The sequence below is a fragment of the Egretta garzetta genome, unplaced genomic scaffold, assembly GCF_000687185.1.
Source record: "Egretta garzetta isolate BGI_Z169 unplaced genomic scaffold, ASM68718v1 scaffold713, whole genome shotgun sequence".
In the NCBI taxonomy this organism is placed as follows: domain Eukaryota; kingdom Metazoa; phylum Chordata; class Aves; order Pelecaniformes; family Ardeidae; genus Egretta; species Egretta garzetta.
In genome coordinates this window covers 200,240-218,479 of record NW_009259104.1, presented here as the reverse complement: position 1 = coordinate 218,479, position 18,240 = coordinate 200,240, and the positions used below count along the sequence as shown (strand labels likewise).

The 18,240-nt window shown below is 40.6% G+C and overlaps 1 protein-coding gene across 1 annotated transcript in view; it reads left to right on the top strand.

Annotated features, from left to right (window-relative positions):
- The window catches only part of PDE1C (phosphodiesterase 1C), a 249,954-nt gene that overhangs the window by 37,402 nt on the left and 194,312 nt on the right, over positions 1-18,240 (top strand). Inside the window, exons 2-3 of the mRNA XM_035890842.1 lie at positions 1,367-1,417; positions 7,049-7,220. Coding sequence (XP_035746735.1) covers positions 1,367-1,417; positions 7,049-7,220 — 223 coding nt within the window. The remainder of the gene's footprint in view (positions 1-1,366; positions 1,418-7,048; positions 7,221-18,240) is intronic.

The window sequence follows — 18,240 nt, the reverse complement described above, 5'->3', positions numbered from 1 at the left end:
AAGTCATGGTTGGTAATTCCTCTCCTTGATAACTGCCCTCTTTTTTTCAGCTGTAGTTTAATATTGTGAGAACCCCAAAGATCTGTTTATGCTCTTGACTAACTGCGTATCAGTGGGGTCGCAGAAATGTTGAGAGCTATGTCAGTATGAATGTGAGGCAGAAAAAAGCAGGATTTGTATGGGGTTGTTTTATCCGAGATGATATCTATATGCAGTTCCAAATGTCAGAGGATTCCTTTGCGCAGATCCTTAAATTTAATTTAATTTGCTATTAAATGATCCTCTGGGCTTCCAAAATTGCTAGTGTGTTTCCTCATATAGGTGGAATAAGTTTACTTTTTTCTTACCATACTCATTAATGCAAATGGGAAAAATGATGGTTTATTTAGGACTTGGGAAAAAAATCAATATAAAATAGAATTTTGTTGTGGTTTAACCCCAGCTGGCAACTAAGCACCACACAGTTGCTTGCTCACTCCCTCCTAGTGGGATGGGTGAGAGAATTGGAAGGGTAGAAATGAGAACACTCATGGGTTGAGATACAGCCAGTTTCATAGGTGAAGCCAAAGCCATGCACACAAGCAAAGCAAAACAAGGAATTCATTCACCACTTCCCATGGGCAGGCAGGTGCTCAGCCATCCCCAGGAAAGCAGGGCTTCATCATGTGTAATAGTGACTTGGGAAAACAAACAGCATCACTCCAAAAGTCCTCCTTTTCCTTCTTCTTCCCTCAGCTTTATATGCTGAGCATGACATCATATGGTGTGGAATATCCCTTTGGTCAGCTGGGGTCAGCTGTCCCAGCAGTGTCCCCTCAGAGCTTCTTGTGCACCCCCAGCCCACTCACTGGTGGGGTGGGGTGGGGTGAGGAGCAGAATAGGCTTTGACTCTGTGTAAGCCCTGCTCAGCAGTAACAAAACCATCCCTGTGTTATCAACACTGTTTTCAGTGCAAATCCAAACCATAGCCCTGTACTAGCTACTATGAAGTAAATTAACTCTATCTCAACCAGAACCAGCACAAATTTGTAAGGATAACTGGGATCATATATTGCTATGTACTATTAATGCCTAGTGCTTGAATGTTGGGCAATTACAAAATTCATTTGTTATGTAGGACAAGACAATGTTTGCGGGTACCTGTGGTGTGCCCTCCTGACTCTGAAAGCCAGCCTGAACCAGACAAACAAACATGCGAAATAATATATTTGGTGGCATTAAAAAAAGTATTATATAACTATGCATACATATCCAACTGCTGTTACTATGAATAGTCTCTCGCTTCTATGCATACAAATTGCTGTTATTGTTAATCTTAATGTAACATTTAAATTTGAATGCTTTTTTTTCTATTTTCTTCTTTCAGTTGCAAATGAGACAGGTGATAAAAATGCACGACCACTTTCGCGATTTGCCCGTAAGTAGCCGTTTTATTTTAACTGGTTGATTTCTATATCTATTGTAGAAATACACACATTTAATAAGTCTTTTCATCTCATGTCCACCCTGTTATTACAGTTCATTTACAGTACTAAACTGAGGAACTGTAGTACTTAGTTGGAAAAGTCACTTGCAGAAATTCAGTCTTGTTGAACAGAGTTGATGCAAATTTAAAAGAATGGAAGGCTTTGTGGCCTTGCTATTGTTTCAAGCATAAAAGGTTATAACAATATAAGTGTCACAAAGCCAGCTGAACTTGACTACAGTGGCTACAGAGAGACTTGGGCCAAGCCTTAGAAACAACATATGAAAAATGTAATTAAACCTTACTGACAGCTCCTCCATCACCTTTTGCTTCATACAGCAAGGTTAGGAAATAAAGGTATGGCTTGGGGTTTGAAATAAGTGACCCAAGTTCGAACAAAACAAAGGGATGCGTCTGGTAACATAGCACCAGCTGACCACGACTTTGACCATATGAATTACTAAAAACACACATGAGAAAATATGTAGGAATGAGGAGAAAGATAGGAAATCCTGTTCATAATGCATGTGGTTTCATGATGATTTGTCATCACTTAGCAGGGAAAAATCCCCTTCTCATCATTAAAAGACTGCATTTGCCATCATTGTGGGTGGTGCAGGATCAAAATATCAAAAGAATTTATATCCATGGTGCAGTATTTCACACAGTCACAGGATGGCACTCTGAGCATGCCATACCTCACATAGGTAGCTAAGGTGCATAATGTAGAAGGAACTGCTGTGGCTATGAAATCTGTTGCATGTAGTGACTTACAAGGTGATGGAGCAGATTAAACAGGACCGAGAGAAAATTATACTGGCATTCCTTATTCCTCATTTAGGATTTATTTTCCTTCACGTTGTAGACAGTGAAGCGTAAAAAGGGGCTCTATTTATCAGTCCTGGTTCAACCCTGAAAATGCATATGGCAAAGGAAGTCACAGAGAGGAGAGAAATGTAAATGCAAACATTTTCAGGTTCTTTATGACTCCACTTTTTGTCCATTATGGTTCCTGAATACTATGTACAGAGCTGGAAGATTCAGCCCAATACTCTTTATTCCTGCATATTTGGGTTACATGGACTTCATGCTGTAAAATTGCCTGACAAGTAGGTCAAGCATAATGTCATGACAGTTGGAACTGAGCTGGCATTTTGGTTCTGATTCTGACATTCATAAGAACTTGATTTTTGGTGAATATGTATAGGGTGCAGGTCTGAGACCCAGGAACAACCAGGCTCTGTTCCTGGTTTAATCTTGGCTCTCCACCAGGCATCCAGTCCTTATTTGCAGAGTTACGGGCGACTGGCTTTACATGGAAGAGAACAGTCTGGCAGGTGGGTATCAGCTGAATGAAAGCACGGGATACCCCCCTTATAAGGCCTCATCGTATGACCCAGCGCTGCATGGGATTAAGTGTGGAGGTGAAATCAAGGCCGCAGGCTATTTGACAGTAACAGAAATGCAATGCAGAGAGGAACACTTAGATAAGCCTGGTTGAGAAATAGTCACAGAGGCATAATATAGGGACAAAGGGAGATACATCAAAGTGTAAACCAGACCTTCACTGTTAGGAGTTAAATTTAGTGATCTGGGAGTCAGGTCGAGGATTTCATGATCCAGCTAGTTTCTCATAGGGTATCATTAATGACGACGGTGTGGCCATGAGCAGTATAAGGTCACAACCCTGTGGGAATGGGAAGGAAAAATAGAATGGGAACTGTGTTACATAAAGGAGGGAAATGTCTGAGGCACGTGCTGTGCTAACGTGAGTTAAATGGATGATGCCCAAATTTATGCTGAGAGTACCATAACCTACTCTACCATACCATGGTGGAGTGCAGATCAAACATTCAAAAACATTCTGACTGAATGGCAGAAAAAGCTGCAGCATTTGAGGACAAGGATTCAAGCAATAACTGAAGTCATAGAGGATTACCGTCGTTATCCTTGTGTCTGAGTCACAAGCTAGAGACTGGGCATCTTCCTGGATCGTGCCTTTTACATTCACTCGAATGATTAATTCAAAGGCAATTACTAACTTCAGAACAGAGAATGGGATTTCTATTGCTCTGTAACAGCTGCCCATTTGAGGTCAACAGTAAAACCTTCAGAGATTTCAGTGAGATCACAGTTGGGCTGTCATTGAACATTTAACAAACCATATCCATTTTGGCTGACCTTATTTACCTGGTCTAACTTTCTGTGCACGCAACCAAACACAAAATAACCCCCAGAAACCCAGGTGAGCCTTGTCCATCCTGACTGTTGCCTGCAGCTCTCTGGAGCAGGTAGCTGTTTCCCCTTTAGTTCAGGAACAAAGAAGAGGGAAAGGCTGCTGGTGTTGTTAAGTGAGGCAGTGGGACTGATAGTTGTGTGGTTATCAGTGATCCAGGTAGCTAGACTTGCAGTGTAACAATATTTTCAGACTGTATTAAACAATTTGAAACACACCCACAGACTTTTTATGTAGAATTCTGCTTTTTAAATTCCAACACTTAAATCTAGTTTGCTTTTGCCTCTAGCTCAGCTATAATCATCTTTGACAGGGTACAATAAAATGAGGGAGAAGCATTTTTGCAAATGTTTACACTTATTCACAAGGATTTGAAATTAAAATTAAGTGTTATTCATTCTAATACTAGGGCTACCCAATCTTCTGTACTCTTAAATGTCAAATTCCAGTTGATTTAGGAGATTTTGAATTTAAGAAGTTACTACTCCCTTTAGCAGCAGTTAACATGCCTGGTATCTATGTCATCTTGTTACAAGTACCACCATGCCACCAGTCTTTGAACAGTTGTGGCTGTGGGAATTTAAGTTCATCAGGCTTTCTGCATTTCAGGTAGGTGGAAGCTCCTGGCTGGTGTCTGTTCAGGCAGGCCCATTCGGTAGATAAAATTATTTGCTAAATGTCCTTCACCTGATCATAACTGTGGGCAGGCTAAACATGGATTAGGACAGGTGGGCATTTCATTGCTCTAGTGAAGTTGGTTAATTCACATCAGTTGGTGATTTGCTGCTGTTGATAGTCAGAGGAGCCAAGTAGATCTGGGTCTACAGCCTAGATCTAATAGGGGAAAGCTGCATGGGATGGACATCCACGCTGGAAGAAAAGGTATAGGTATATGTGCAGAGAACGTAGGGAAATACTCTCTATATATACTGCAACGAGTACTTGGGGCTTTTTTGCACTGGTTTTTTTTAAAGAAAAAGAAGAAAAAAGGTTTGATCTGAGTGATTATATGGTTTTCAGGGGCAGTTAGTTAACCTGCCACTATTGGCTTTTGGTGGTAGTGTAAACAACAAGCTACTTGTAAGTGCAGAAAAAGGCTAATACGTCTTTTTCCTGGACCATGGAGTTGTCCTGCACCTGGCAAGATGGAGGGCTAGTTGGATAAAAGAAAGGGTAGAGCTGAGGAAATAGGGAGAAGGTGGTAGTTTGGGAAGCTCAGCAGATTCCTTGGGGTAACTGCAGAGGAAAACCTCAAAATAAGACAAGTAGCTTCAGAGAGCCTCTTTCCCACAAAATACTATTTTAATAGCATACACCAGCTTTTTCTGCAAGTGTTGATGTCCTGCTCTTCTATCTTAGTGTGCAGCATGTATGGCTGGATGGCAGCTTGTTTTTCTTTGTTGACCATATCTTAACAGAGACTTAAATTTCTGGTTCCAACTGTGCTGAGTATGGCATGCTATGGCAAAAGAAATGGTCCTCTCAACATATGATAGGGAGTCACAATATTTTTGGCTCTATCACAGGTGGCCTGTGTGGTCAGATAATTTAAATCTCTTACATCCTTTATATTTCCCCTTACAGAATGGGAAAACAAATGCTTACCTATTCAAGTAAAATTAAGAAATTTGGGGAAATTTGCACTGTAGTTTAAAGAATAGAATCAGTGGTATTGCCATAACATTGCAAGTCTTTGAATGATAAAGATGTATGGATGTTGCATTCAATCCTGCAGCTGTTGTGTAGGCATTACTTTGGACAACCTGGTGTGAGGAGTAATTTTTCTAGCTATTGTAGCACAGAACTCGGCACAAGAGACAAGGCTACCTCTAAATCTGGGTAATATGGTCTTTGCACATTAAATAGCTGCTGACAATTAAGAGCAGAGAAGTCTACGAATATGGAGCTTTCCTGATTAGCTGGGAAATGCTCTGAAAATTACTTTAGCATGGGGAGGATAGACAAGGATTCTTGCTGGTCCGTCTTTGCACCATATAGACTGTGTGAAAAGAAAACACTGAAGACAACCAGCAAAATAAGGCTCCCATCACCTGTCTGTAACAGCAGATACTGCTGCTTCTAACAGGATAGCTTCTCATGATATATTCCCGGGAGACATGAGATAACAGCTCTTCTATTTGGTTTCCTCTTAGGTACTTAGCGTGTCCTGCAACAAAAAGTCAACCTTAATCCATATGTGTTAGGTCCACTATTTGCTTCTTAATTGTCTCTGCTGGACAATTGAGTCTGAATGCTGGGAAAATATTTGAAAATTTTACCTGTACAGTCTCTTATAAAAATCAGTTGCTGACTTTAGAAATGTCCCATTTTCAGGGCTTTTTTTTTTCCATTTTGCATACTGATAAAAAGCCCAGGGAGACTGACTACCAGCAGAGTTGGTATGTCTTACTACTTTGGAATGCAGTAAGATTAATGCTTGTTACACCTCTGTTGTGGGAAGTCTCTTAACTGAAATAATTCGTATTTCAGTACTTAACTGCTCTTCCTGGGATCTGCTAATTCACTCATGTATATTCTGTAATAATTGAAAGTTAGAATGTGACACAGGTGTTCAGTATGGGAGTATCACTGGGATTTTCAAAAGTGCCTAATTTATTCAGAAGCCATTTGGAAATTTTTGAAAATATGGAACAGATACATTTCATAAAGTTTGAGTAAGTCATGTATTCCCTTCTCCAAAGGCAGGGAGGAGATCTGACTGAAGGATGCTAACTGTACTTTGTTAGTGGAACTAGGCTTACAGGTAAGGATGGGTTCTCTGAATGACAAGCAAGAGGCACTGGGTGACACTTTTAAATAAATGTAAAAAGATCATCCATATAAATATTTTGGCTTTTGAATGTCAGCTGAGAAAAGTTGAAGTTTCAACAGAAAATAAGTATGTTTTCTGATAGTAGTCCTTCAGTGATATCTTGAATCTATAATTTAACCACTATTAACTTTAGTCTAAGAAAGTCAACGATTAATATTGTATTGCTTTGGTACTTTGTTTTTTGGTTACTTCTTTAGCTTAAAATACAGCCACATCAGTACATGTGAAGCTATAATCTAAGTAGAATGTGGAAAGGATGGTTTTTATCAAGATATGGAAACTCCGTGTTCTGTAATCAAATCTTTTTATGGGAGGCATTACAGTCTTGGATTTAGAATGACCTGAATGTTAGTGCTTATTTCCACTTCAAGCTTTATTTCAGGTTTTCAGGCTTAATCCCAAAGTCTGGTGATGCAAAGGTAAAAAGATAACAGACCCTTTGTTTTCCACGCTGATGAGAGACTGGACGATAGGCCTATGAATTTATTTTCCTTCTAACTCTCTGGTTTTGCAGGGTCTAAATCACAAAACTGCTTGTGGAACACCATTATCGGTGGGCTGACTGGCAACCTCAAGGAAAGGCCAAAGCCGACCATCATCAGTGACCCTAGACCACCTGAAGAAATATTAGCAGATGAACTACCACCAGTAGACAGTCCTGAGGCATTGGTGAAAACATCTTTCAGGTCTGATGGATATCCATGTACTTTGTTTATCCTTGGAAGGATATCTTTTTAAGATTAAGTCTGTAGTGTGGGTTTGGTGGGAGAATCGGTACTGAAGGATTCAGAAATGCATATATTTGTACTGAAAAAGAGTGAAAAAAGAGGTCCATAAATAATACTGACTGGACTCATTTTTCACTTCTGAGACCTCATTAGCCTTCTGGCTAGACAGATATAAATTCTGTAACTAGTCAAAACGGTCAACAAAGCTCATTATATGAAGATGTCTTTGAAGGTTGGTATTGTTTAATTTGAAAGTGGTTTAGTGATCAAGACTTGCACTTTAGGTCAGATGATGTGCTTTATTGATGCAAGAGAGAGCTAAACCTTTTTCTGTTGATGTAATGTCTTGAGAACTGTCTAGCATTAATTTATTTTGTCAAGCAGAAGGATTCTGGCCAGGGGCTTGCAAGCATGTGATTGCTGCTGTTTTAAAGTGTGTGATCTATCTATTGCTAGGTTTTCTTCTCTTTCATTTAATCATGTGGAGGTACAGTTGTCAGATATTTCTTGGAGGCATGTTTTCTGAAAATAATTTTCTCAAAATGAGGTAAAATAGAGAAGCCGTGTGCATGCAGTGGATCTTTGACCAAAATGTGAAAATTGGTGTACCCAGCAAAAGCGAAGTGAGTGGCAGAATTGATTTTTCCAAGTGTTTTTTGAGCTTTTTTTGTTGTTGTTGAAAAACTGTGCTCTGCTTTTCTTTTATATTAAATGCACATGTGTGCAAACATAAAATGTTTTTTGCGTTTGATAAATTTCTCTGACTGCAGTGATTTTGATTATACCTCAGTCTGTCAGACTTATTTCAGTCTTCATATATTTGTTATTTTGAAGGTACTTATTTAAGTCATTATATTAGGTAGTAATTTTAGATACCCTGTTTATACTGCTTGACATTTAAAAACATATTACCATAAAGTGAGTTTATGTCAGTCTATATAAATAAATCCCATAATTCCATAGCATATTTTCATTCTTTAATATTTCCATTGAAATTATTCAGGACAAGTGTTTCAGAACCTGGATCCTCCTTTTATGATATTCCATGGTATTTAATGGCTTTTAAACACTTTGTGTCTCTGATACTTAATGTCTGTAATTTCAAGACATCTAACTCTTTTTCAGCTTTCACTTCTCATAACAAATTCTGGGTAGCAGCAATCCTTATATTGCCATCGTCAAGATAATTTCAACCATTTTATATGACAAAATAATGTCACAGAGTTTCAAATGGCATGATTTGATTATGTGAGTAGGGGTGACTCTTGGAAGAAGTGAGCTTGTGTATAGCATAAGGACTGATGAGTTGGAAAATGTAATTTAGCAAAATAGTTTTGCTAATGCAGTTTAAATGGCTTTATAAACATTACAGAACCTTTGTATTTCATCAGTATAGAAATTACTGTACAATGCGGTGGTTTGGGGGGCTCTTATAGATGGAAATCCAAACAAATTGTTGTTACAAAATAAATGGTAACGCTATAGCTTTATAAAGAAAGGAAGACCCGTGTGTGTTTAAGAGCTATGCAGAGGAGTGGAAGATGAGAAAGTGCGTTGCAATTACTGTCTAAAGATGTGAGAAAATAAAAGCACTGCAGTGTTTTTATTCATTTTGGGCTCTCGTTGATATTATGGTGCAAACTGGGGCTTAAGAGGCAGTAGCATCTTTTGTATGATGGGTTGCATGTTTGATTCATCAGGGTCTTCTGTGGATAGTGATTTTCAAGTGCTTCCTTGACAGCGTTGCACTGGTGTATCAGAGTGCCAGTGATTGCCTGCCAAGCATGGCCTTTCCTCGTTTCTTGTTTACTAGACACTGGTGGAAGGTCTTGCTGCCCTGTTGCCTTTTGGGGAATGAAATGGGCTTTACACGTTGTCCAGTCCACCATGTCTGAATTAGGAATCTGGTGGCTGAATCTCAGAGTGTATGTGGGGCAAGGTTGGGCTTGTATGAACTGACTGTACAAAGAGAAGAACCAGGCCTTGCTATCGAATGAGACTGTGCAGTCTCTTAGAGCAGTGTATGGCAATACTATCCCTTTCATGCATAGTTAAAGAGAAAATGTCTCTCCAGTGTCAAATGAGTCACACTTCCTTGTGATTGCATATTTTTTTATGTGAATACATACAAGCAGCATGAAATCCCAGTTGCCACCTCTTGTATTAGATCTTGTTTTCTCCTGTGCAGTACTTATTGTTCCATAGCTTGGAAAATTAGGAAGAGATCTATATTTGATTGTGTTCAACATCCAGATATGGGACTGAAATGCATTTAAACGTAGAAGGGGGAATGTGATTATTTCAATCATTTCAGTCATAATTTTCCTGCAGTAGTAATCCATCTTTAAGATGTAAAGCAAAACCCAAATGAAACCAGCCCCCTCTTTACATCCCTAATAAGTACAGTGTATGATCTTTCCATAATTAAGAAGTGTTCTGATTGTCTTGGCTTTCTTACACAATTTTTTTACTATCTCTTTTCTGAAGATGACAAGAACAAGCACAAGATTGGTCTAAACAAGGTTGAATACCTTTCTGAAGAAAGAATTGAAAGGGTTTGTAGTATATTCTTTGCAGTATTGCACTGAGTGAGCAGTTACAAGTAATTTCGTCTCTTGACTAGTTATATTACTGCAGTGTTTGAAATATAGATTTTAAAATCCATTCTCACTGGCATTTAGTCTATTTGTCTAGTAAAGGCAGGGGAGGACCCAGTTTGAATTGCATTTTAAAATACAGTGGACTATGGAGAATGGCAGATTATCTCCTTTGACAAGGGCAAAAAAAATATAATTAGACACATAGGAGTGCTTAGCTTCCTGCGCCACACTTCATGCAACAAATCTGGTATAATCCACTATGTATCTCTTCACAAATACGTAAGTTCACAATTACAGGAGCTGCGATCGCTTTCTTTTTTAATAGCTGTGCGTGTATCAGCATCCATGCATGTACAGTCGTTGGCAGTGGCTGTGGATTGATGCCCAGGATGGTGGGCGTATGGCCTTGTCAGGGCTGTGTGATTTGGATGTTGGCTGGAGGTGTCAGTGGTTGCCGACACTGAAGTCTGTAACTCAGAAACTCTCTTCCTAGATCTGCCTTTTGATCTGCTAGGTCCCTGTAATGAGCAGTGCTGCTATTGGTAAGAATTAACAGTGGTAATTAATGATCTCTTAAGGAGACTGTGTAATAACTTTACAGCCTCCTTTAGCTTCTGTGTGCTGCTCCCTGGCAGCGCTACCCAAGCAGGCATTTTGATAATGCCAGGCTGGCACCCACCAGGGGGAGCAGGGAAACAAGATACAGTTTTGGGTGCTGTTCTCACAAATACCATCTAGAAATTTGTGGAAAGCCTTTGTGTTGGAGGATACAAGAGAAACTGCTGCATTTGTTCCCAGGCTGCTGCCTGGAGTGAATCAAGTCACCAGGGTGGCACTGCTCTGGCTGGAAATGCGATGTGTCCAAGATGTCGTGATTTCTCCCAGACTCCCTTGTTTTTTGATGCATGGAAGAGATGAGCGTTATTTTGAGTCTAGAGACCTGGAACACTCTACTGGGGTATATGACCATGGTGGTGCTTATGGGATGTAACGGCTGTGCTGGATGTTGTGGCAGGAGAGATCCCATGGTACAACGTGACTGAGACATGCAGGGAACAATGGAGATGCTCATCTGAGACAAAACGTTCAGTCCAACCTCCCATCATGGTCCAGGGCCTGCATGACAGCTAAAGTTGGTCTGGAATCATGGAATCTGCAATCGTCCAGCTGGCTCTACGTAGCATGTGGGGACTTGGGGTGGGAGTGCTTCCAAAGTGATAAATCAGGGTAGTAGGCAGCTGAACAGTCCCATACCAGGCAAGCCTTACTGGATACCAATGTATTGGTCCTGAACTAGGAAGTGATATATGTCATCACATGTTACCAAGGCCATATGTCCTAGTAACCAGAAAGGCAGATTCGGTTCCTTCAAGGTCAGAGTGGTTTTTAGCTCAAGGCTTGCATGGGTTCTTAATTTCTGTCACCTTTCAAAATATTTCCAACTTTTAGCTTGAGGCTAGTAACATCCGTGCTTACCTTAATAGCTGCTTTTCCTATGTCAGCTGCAAAGTTTCTTTATCTTTCCAAGGATGGTTTGCTTTGCTTTCCTGATCTGCTTCTGTTCCACTTTGGGAGTCTTAAATCATACTGGCAGCTAATCTTCTTGTATTTCTGGTTTGGTTGTGGGTGGTGTAACATGCCAGCTACTGGCCACTTGGTCTACAGGATAGAGGTGATACTGCAGAGCTCCAAATGTGAAAGCTTCAAGTCACAACACCATGTGCTGGGAGTCAGCCCATGAGCCTCAATCAAGGTCAAGGCATCGATGGGAATAAGGGGTATGAGCCTGCCTTCCCCCTACCTTGCCTGAGTCATAGCAAGAGCCTGTCTCCGGTCACATGGCGGAGAGGGACTTGCAGGACTCCTCCTTTACCACCTCTCATGCTTTGACGCTTTCTGGGCAGCACCAAAGCTTGGCTAGCATGTGAGGTCTGAAAATCAGAGAGGTGCTGTGCGGGAGAGCTGTGACTACAACCGCAGGATAACAGGAGTTGAGGGCTAGTCGTGGGGTAGGATAAAGCCTGTCCTCCTTCCCAGGTCTCGGTATTTGTTTATTGCCTTTTTGACTTGGGTTTTCTTCTGTCATTTTTGTGTGTGTTTTTTAAAAAACAAGAAGAGTCTCACTTGCCCTATCTTGTTAAAAAAAAAAAAAAAAGACTACGCAAGGCAGGAAGCATGAAAGACTCTTTCTCATTGGTTTTTATACCTATCTACAGCATATCCAGATCTCAATAAACATTAAAATGTAAGCAGTCTCTGAAAAACACCCTTCTCAACATCTTTCTCAATCCAGATTTGTTATAAGGCACTTTACTTGCATTAAACTTAAATTCATCTGTGTTCTATTCAAACCTCTTGCTTATTCCTGTTATTTATTGATACTCGTTACGATGAATAAGAAGTGAAAAGTGTTCTGTTCATTAAGGAAATGGCTCCCACATCATTTGTCTTTCTTCTTTTAATTGTGCCTCCCTTCTAGGTGCATGTTTTGCTTGGTGAGAGCCATGCACTCATTTCTTGGTAGATTGAGATTTATGAGTCAGAGGGGGAATGATCAGAGGAGAAAGATTTATACCAGTTACTGTTCAAAGGCTGTGTTCTCTCTCTCTTCGCGTATATCCACATGGGTCCAAGAGGAAGGTGTTTTTTCAGGCAGTTGAAAGAGAAATGGACTTCTCTCTCTTTTTTCTTTTTTCTGTTTTTTTTTTTTTTGATATGACAATCTTGTTCTTCATAGGATAGATGTATTATTGATGACAAGCAAAGCCAGTGATTCTGTCCTTGTAAATATCAGACACATCAAAAGACCCAAGTTGAGAAATTCAGATGAACTGTGGGTGTCCAAACAGAGCTGTGCCTCTGAAAGGCAGGGAACAAATCCAAATCCAAAATGGGAACGAGAGTTTGAGCTCCATGGATAAACAGAGTCCTGGTGTCGCGGATGGATTAAGAGGGAGGCAAAAATAATATGGTTTATTGGTGTGAGACAGTGAGTTAACAAAGTGGTAAGTACGACAATAGTTTATAAGATTCGATGGCAAGGTACACTTTGTTATTTACTGCACAGAGGACAGGGTCAGACAAGACTGTCAGGGAGACCCTCCCGTTGAGTCATGAGGTTCAGAAAAGATCCCCTTGCTTTCTAAACTCCCTCAGAGAGGAGTCTAGTCACAGCTGGATCCAATCCTAGTCCCAGACTTGGTCAACGGTTTATGTCTAAAGGATTATATATGCGCAATCAATCCTTTATGTCACTTAGCTAAGATTTCCAAGTTAGCATGCTGTTAGTCACTTACTGAGAATCTGTCATGGTAAGGAATCTCTCAACCTTGAGGAGTAACCCTTGAGAGGCGTCCCTGCTCAAGGGGAGATCCTGGCGTGCAGCCCGCTGCCGTGCAGGAGAGCTCAACGGGCTCTTGGGCTGCTCACTATTTATAGATAATTGGCTCATAGTCATATTTGCATACTGACCACTGTGCTTAGGTGGGCAATAGCCCTTGGCTATTGTATTGTTATCTGCCTCCCCTGCATCCACTGCGTGCATCCTTCAGGACCAGACACAGACCAGACACATCTATCACCACCACCACAGGTGGTTATCACTTGAAAGAGGTCAAAGGAGGGGGAGTCAGAGACTAGGGGGGGGAGCACACTGCCACACCTGGTAGTAAAGAAGTCCTGCTTTGAGGACTGAGCAATGCCTGTCCTTCACTACACTTCTCTGCCTGACGTGTGTCACCTGAATCTTGTATCATAATAAACTCCGAGCATTTGTTTTGCAGCTGTGCAAGGCTTTCAGTTCTGGCTTCATAAACATACTGATCACCCCCAGTCCTTGACCTGGACTACGCTGGCCTCCACTACACGTAGAGGTGGACATATTTTTAAATCCAGACGTGGTATATTTGTACAACCATGTGAGTTTCAAATGTCTGTGTGGCACTCCTGTGGGTATACAAGGCTGTCCCAGGGGCCATGATTAATTGCTTGGCTTACTGAACTTGCCAGCCCAGTCTTCCTTGCAAATTTTCAGAAGAAACTGTTTATGAGCAGAGAGTTGTATATGTGAAAACACATGAATTTAAGGATAGCCTTTATCCTGATAAGGAAGTGTTTAATAATGCACTATTTAGTTATCTCCACCATGAGAGATTAATAGCCTCTACATACTAATACTGGGCTGGGATGCCTTGCAATTCCTGGTTTCCTAAGGAAAATTGGCTATCCTTTTCCTGAGGAAATTGCTGTATGTTCAGTCAGGCTTCCCATTAACTTCTTAAACATAGCTGAACTTGATCAGTAGCTTGACAGAATGGTAGAACTCTCAAAGGTACTTAGTTCCTACCTATTTTATGAAAACTGATGGTAGGATAAAAAAAAGGTCCCACTGAAGGAATGGCTAGCAGAGAGAAAAGCTGACTTCTGAGAGCGGGTATCTGGCTGACCAGCGCTAACACACTCTCTAACTAGTCAGGACATGTGTAGCTGTGAACCAGATGCCACATGTGATCACGCAAGCAGGCAGGGCAGTATTTGGAGGAGAAGCCCGAGCAGAGCAGTAGGAGGCACAGCAGGTCACAGAATGTGTTGCTGTGGGCAAGGCAGGAAAGATGTAAACCACAAGTGTGTAAGAAACCAGTCATAGCTTGTGCTGCAGCTTTAAGTACTATAATTGATGCTAATGAAAGATATTATTGTCACTACTGTTACACTGTAAATCATGCCTAATCACCCTGGTGGAGTGGACCACATCTCTTATTCTGGTAGATTAAGTGAATGATATGCCGTGATGCCCTCCCCTCCTGCGATGTGGTTACGCTCAGTGTGGTCTTGCACATGCAGAGGCCCAGGCTTTCCTGATGTGAACTGACTCTCATGGAGTGTCGCCTAACGGGGAGGAGCAGCTGGGCTTTCAGGCAAAATAGCACTGGAAAGGGGCTGGTGGCACCCGGCCTATTCCTCTGGCCTGTGGTCTGCACTTGGGCAGAGGAGATGTGGGCTCTGGAACAGCTTTATTGTCCTGGCAGTCTGTGTGTGTCCTGTGGGCCCTATGTTGCTCATCCTGTTATTAAATTAAGACTGTCATGGTATCTGTTTCATTCCCAATGAGAAAGTGGGATAGTGGTTTTCTCACTCTTGGCAGTCAGAGAGAGTGTGATGAACTGAGATAAAAGTCTTCGACTAATCAATTGCTGAAGCTTTATCTTGAGTTCTTTAATTTGCATAAGCAAGAAACATTAAAAAGGGACACAAAGGAAATTCCTATACAGTTCCATCTGCTTTTAAATAGCTAGCTGGTGGCAATGAAGTTAAGTGGTATGTTATATTGTGATGTTTTCCTAAAGGGTGTGGCAAAACATCCTCCAGATCCAATCCAATCAGGGACGGATTTGGATTGGTTTTGAGACCACAAAACCTGCAAGTAAGAGTTTGGGAATATTTTGAAGTGAGTAACAGCAGCGGCAATCATGAAATTACCTAAAATAATCATAAGGCTGATGGATAAGAGCTTAATCTTCACTAATGTCCTGCATTTCTTCTTAATGTGAAGAGCTTTGAAGGAGGAAGAAAAAAGGATACTTAGCTACAGTTAACTGAATATGACAATCAGATCTGGAGATAAAACTGTATTCTGTCTTGGGAAAATACTAGCCATTTATGCATTGAAATAGAAATTTGACATGTATATATTTTTTTATAAAACTCAAGAGAGAATCTACACTAAACGTTTACCTGGGACATATTGGAAATCCCCATACCTGTTGCAGATGTCACCCATCCAATGGATCGAATGGATTCCCATGGGAATGCTATTAATACCAGGCTATGGGTTGCTCAGAGTCACCTGTTTGCACCCCCTGCTCTATGTATCTCTCTTTTAACTCTGTGGTTTCTGATGAAGGTTTTGTCTGGTTTGCCTTCCCCGTGCAAAGTGATTTTTGGCAACTGCCGTATCTTGCTGCAAATTCTTTTGCCAGAAATTCGCAGCCCATCCTACCAGTGACTTTGCAGACATATAGCAACATCTAGGTAAGTAAAGCTGCTGCGAACTGTCAACACCCCTTACCCACATAACTTGCTAATGGCTGTTCTTTATCTGGTTTTTGCATGTTAAGCTGCCTGCTGGTAATTTCTAGAAACTATTTTATGTAATAGAAAGGTCTCATTTGGAAACTATCACACTATCCATCTGAGTACTCAGCACTTGCTGATGTCAGAGCCACGGTGTCTGTAGTTTGCAGATTGGGACATTTATTTTTAGTTCCAATAATTTTTGGATCTGAATCTACTGAAGTGTTCACAGCAAGACTGCTAAAACTATCATGTGTTACTTGGTTTCCATCTGAACTTTATAAATTGATCTAAGCTTTATAAATTGACTTGGGTTGTTTTGAAACCAGGCCTATAGTCTAAATTTGCTCTCAGTGCTGCTTTTACTCTGGCAAAAAGCGATCTTGTGTCTTCTTTTGGTGGAAAGGCCTTCATTTTGAGGTGTAAAAATTGACCCAGGAATATGGGCTTTGGGTCCCTGTTTGTGCCCAGTGATTCCTTCCATTATTTATATACCTTTGATCTGTCTCCTCTTTCATGTGAGCACTTACAGTTCCTTGTCAGAGCAAATTTTCTCTCGGCTCAGTTGAAAAAGGACCAGACCTGAAGTTCTGTTTCCTTTAAATAGCAGCTACTGAAGAGCGTTTACTGTAAAAAAGAAAACTATCAGAAGGTTATTTTCCTTCCTCCTAAATGATGATGCGCGAGCATCATTTAGATTGCTGTGAGCATCTGTAGTTGCAGTTTCTAAGATGAAGATAACATTTGTGTTCCCAGTACTTAGAACCTCAGGATTGATTTATCACCAGTGGTATCTCCTCCTGAATCAAAAAGATGCTTGCTATCCAACCAGCTTCTTGTAGCAGTTAATAATTAAGTCTGCCCTAATTCCAAACAGTGTTATTCATAATAAAGTAATATTCAGATTCGTTCTGAAGATGATATGTTGAGAAAATTGGATTCCTCTTATGGCACTGTACTTCCTTTTGAGGGCTTCTTCACTTCCTAGATTATTTTAAAGATGCTTATAATATAATTATCCACAATGTCAGCAGTACTTGAGTAAAAGAATTACAGAGTGTGCTAGTATAAATATGGTGGGCCAAATTTGGCGTAAATTGGCATGAAACTCAGTTGACTTCCATGGAGTTATACTGATTTATGGCAGCTGAGTATGTGGCTTGATATTTCAAAACACTGCTTGTACACTGAAATTTGCATATTTGTTGATTAGTGTTACAAATGTGATAAACTTGGCAGAGTGGCTTTGCTGAATCATGAGCGATGCTGTTGAATAATGTGTTGATCAAAGTGGCCTGGGCTAGGTACAGCAAATTCCCATCTGAAGAATGCCCACTGGCTTTCACAAAAACTCCGCAAAGCTTGCAGACTTTGAATCAGTACAGCCTTTAACTGCTTACTTTTTTTTCTCCACTGCTTTAATGCTGATTCTAATATAGCAAGGCACTTTCTGGGCATCTGAGGATGGTGTTGGCAAGCCATGACCTGAAATGTAGGTTTTCTTTGTGTTGCTTGGGCTTTATGTATTTGCTCATTGCATTAGTTCTCAGGAAAAAAAATGTACTTAGCGCTTTTTCACTTTATAATTCATTATGTAATATAAGTAATTGTGTTATCCTGACATATCAGCTCTTGTGCTAGCAAAACTGCCCTAATTTCTTACAAAAATTACTCATTGGGATCAACAGAATATAGGCTCCTTAGTTTTATACTGCAGCAGAATATCAGGTGTATTACTCTTTTTCTAAACTTACTTCATTTTTTTTCTGGATTGAAGTGAGGTTAAACTCAGATTTGCCATACTCTATATATCATTCTTTTTCAAGCAGTTGTACAGTAAGTAATGAAAAGTTTATAATAGCACAAATTGATTCCATATATTTTACAAAGTTTGATTTTTTTCCAGCATGGCTGTGTTACTGCTTACACAACTATGATTTATGCTGTTTAACATTAGTGACCTGAATGATGGGCACAGTGCACCCTCAGCAAGTTTGTAGATGGAAAAAAAAAAATTCCCAAACAGGAGGAGTGGTTGATAGACCAGATGGGTGTGCTGCCATCCAGAGGGACCCCCACAGAATGGAGAATTGGGCTGATGGGCATCTCATGCAGTTCAACAAGAGGAAGTACAAAGTCCTGCACCGTGGCAGGGAACAATCCCGTGCACCAGGAACGCTGGGGGCTGACTGACTTGAAAGCAGCTTGGCTGCGAAGAACCTTGGGGTCCTGGTGGACAACAGCTTAGATACTGTAAGCGATCACTGTGACCTTGCAGCAAAGGTGGCCAACAGCATCCATGTTGG